This window comes from Rhea americana, unplaced genomic scaffold (genome assembly GCF_003343005.1).
Source record: "Rhea americana isolate MKP2758 unplaced genomic scaffold, rheAme1 scaffold_650, whole genome shotgun sequence".
Taxonomy (NCBI): Eukaryota; Metazoa; Chordata; class Aves; order Rheiformes; family Rheidae; genus Rhea; species Rhea americana.
Window position 1 is genome coordinate 53,163 of NW_028186813.1, and position 1,434 is coordinate 54,596.

General features: G+C 37.0%; 1 protein-coding gene across 1 annotated transcript; it reads right to left on the bottom strand.

Annotated features, from left to right (window-relative positions):
• Positions 1–305: 305 nt before the first annotated feature.
• On the bottom strand, positions 306–1,161 carry LOC146586775 (melatonin receptor type 1B). The gene has a single exon (XM_085320729.1). The coding sequence runs from the start codon at positions 1,038–1,040 to the stop codon at positions 306–308; it is 735 nt and encodes a 244-aa protein (XP_085176855.1). The 5' UTR covers positions 1,041–1,161.
• Between the last annotated feature and the right edge of the window lie 273 nt (positions 1,162–1,434).

Consider the following 1,434-nt stretch of genomic DNA (forward strand, 5'->3'; position numbering starts at 1 on the left):
GATTTTGGATAAAGCATGAAAAACTCCCACTGAAGTAAGTGCCACGTTCACATGTCTGAGGGCAGAAACAAGCTCTCAGAACTAAACAGCTTGCCTACTGCTTTAATTCTGAAAGGTATTTTCAATTGGTATCTTCTATATATAGTGAATTAATGTGAGCAATGTGCTATATCAAGAAGATAGTATTCCAGTTATAAAGTGCCATCCAAATGGAAATCTCCAAAAGGTAAACAAGAATGAGCAGGATATTACAAATATGTTATTGGAATTTTCCTTTTCAGTCCCTTGCATTCAGTATTACACATTTACAAGGTATCAGTTTTCATTTGGTCATTGTTATTTAAAGCAGGAGAAGGCTTGCTCTTCTGACCTTCAGTTCCTCCTTTGGATGTGTCCTGGAAGAAAAGCCTTGGCATCCATATTGACATTAAAATTCGTTTGTATTCTTTCCGAAAATTCTGATTAAGAAGTCCATATATTATTGCATTAAGGCAGCTGTTGAAATAGGCCATGAAGTAGCTTACAATGAATAACCATTCAGGAACTTTTGGTGCCATTTCCAAAGGATCAATGGCTACAGCCAGTCCAATGAAGTTTAAAGGTGCCCAACAAAAGGCAAAAATCACAAAAACCACAAACATGGTAAGAAAGTTTCTGAAGTCACTTGGCTTCAGTCTTGGCTTTGTTTCTGACTTGACTCGTCTTCTAACTTGAATCACTAAGATCCAAATTCGAAGGTAGCAGAAGCTCACAATGGTGATAGGGACAATGAAGTGAATTACCACAACAGCTATGGTGTAGTAGGAGCTAGCAGTCTGGACAAATGTGCATGAATAAATACGTGGATCATACTTCAAAGAACCAACAAAAAAATTTGGCACAGTTGCAATAACTGTTAATACCCAGATTAAGGAGACATACAGCATTGTGTTCCAACAGCTATACACTTTGTCATAGGCAAAGCTATGACATATATAGCAATATCGGTTTATTGCAATTGCAGTAATGTTGAAAATAGAACCTATTACACTTAGTCCCATCACAAAGCCACTCACTTTACAGTGTATTTCACCCAAAGTCCATCCATTGTGGAAAATGGCTAAGAGCACCAGAGGGTATGGGTATAAGGCCACCACCAGATCAGCCAAAGCCAGGCTAACCACAAATGCATTACCTAGGGAAAAAGAAAGATACATAAGCATAAGTCCAAAGGCAAGCATATTTGTGAACAATAATGAAATATGTTATAATATTTGGATATTAGCAATGTCAAATTATTGATGATGCTGCCAAGCGGCAAGTATATGGGATCAATTTATCTGTGTATGAAGTAACTCTACCACTTAAAGCAAACTGCCATAGAAATAACTGTAGCAACATGATGGCTCAAATATATTGGTGACTGGATTATACCCTCATTTTTATTCTAATCAT